The sequence below is a fragment of the Palaemon carinicauda genome, chromosome 18, assembly GCF_036898095.1.
Source record: "Palaemon carinicauda isolate YSFRI2023 chromosome 18, ASM3689809v2, whole genome shotgun sequence".
Taxonomy (NCBI): domain Eukaryota; kingdom Metazoa; phylum Arthropoda; class Malacostraca; order Decapoda; family Palaemonidae; genus Palaemon; species Palaemon carinicauda.
The window spans coordinates 129,120,065-129,120,903 of NC_090742.1; the positions used below are offsets into that span (position 1 = coordinate 129,120,065).

General features: G+C 43.4%; 1 protein-coding gene across 1 annotated transcript; it reads left to right on the top strand.

The window, feature by feature from the left end:
- Positions 1-393: 393 nt before the first annotated feature.
- LOC137657552 (KRAB-A domain-containing protein 2-like) lies at positions 394-822 on the top strand. Its single transcript, XM_068391884.1, has one exon. The coding sequence runs from the start codon at positions 394-396 to the stop codon at positions 820-822; it is 429 nt and encodes a 142-aa protein (XP_068247985.1).
- The last annotated feature ends 17 nt before the right edge of the window (positions 823-839 follow it).

Consider the following 839-nt stretch of genomic DNA (forward strand, 5'->3'; position numbering starts at 1 on the left):
GTGTGTGTGTGTGTGTGTGTGTGTTACGCTCAATGTTAATAATTGCCTAATGTGTACTCTAAGCAAACAGTTTGCCTAATATTTATATTGTGCGAAATGCGTGCCTAATCTGCACATTAAGCAAGACTTTCAGATTAGGCAACCATATTTTGCCTGAATTGAATAGTGTTACGCTGTCCTGTGTGTGGGGGCCCTGGTGGGAAGCGTGTGTGGGGAGCGCGTGGACTGTGTGAATGCGTGGACTGTGCTAGTGCGTGGGAGTGCTTGTCGTGAGGTGAAGTGTGGTTGTGGTGTGTGGAGTTACGTGTGGTTGTAGTTCGAGGTGTGATGTGAAGGTTTGGTGCCTCATTGGGCATACATTTAATATATCTATCTATCTTTCCTGAAATATAGATGGATCAAACTGCATTTGAAGAGAAGCTACGTGAGACACAGGAATCAAAGGCCGAAAATGCTGTCCTGCAACCTACTGCTAAACGTGACAAGCTTATAGAAGATTTGCTGAGGATAAATTCCCATGGTGCTACGTCTCCATTTGATTACAACTTACAAAAGCGCTACGAGATCCTGCGTGTTGGCAATGTTGACAGACTAATTTCAAAACGAAAAGATCCAGCCTACGAAGTGTTCAAGTTTGTTGCATCTCTAGAAGAAGTGTTTGATATTGTTAAAGCAGCTCACGAAGGTATTGGCCATGGTGGTTGTAAGAAAACAATAGCTGAAGTGAAGAAAAAGTGGTCAAACATCACGCAAGAAGTGTGCTACTTTTATATTTCATTCTGTGAGCGCTGCCATCAGAAGAAAGCCAGAAAAGTTCCGTAAGGTCTCGTTGTGAAGCC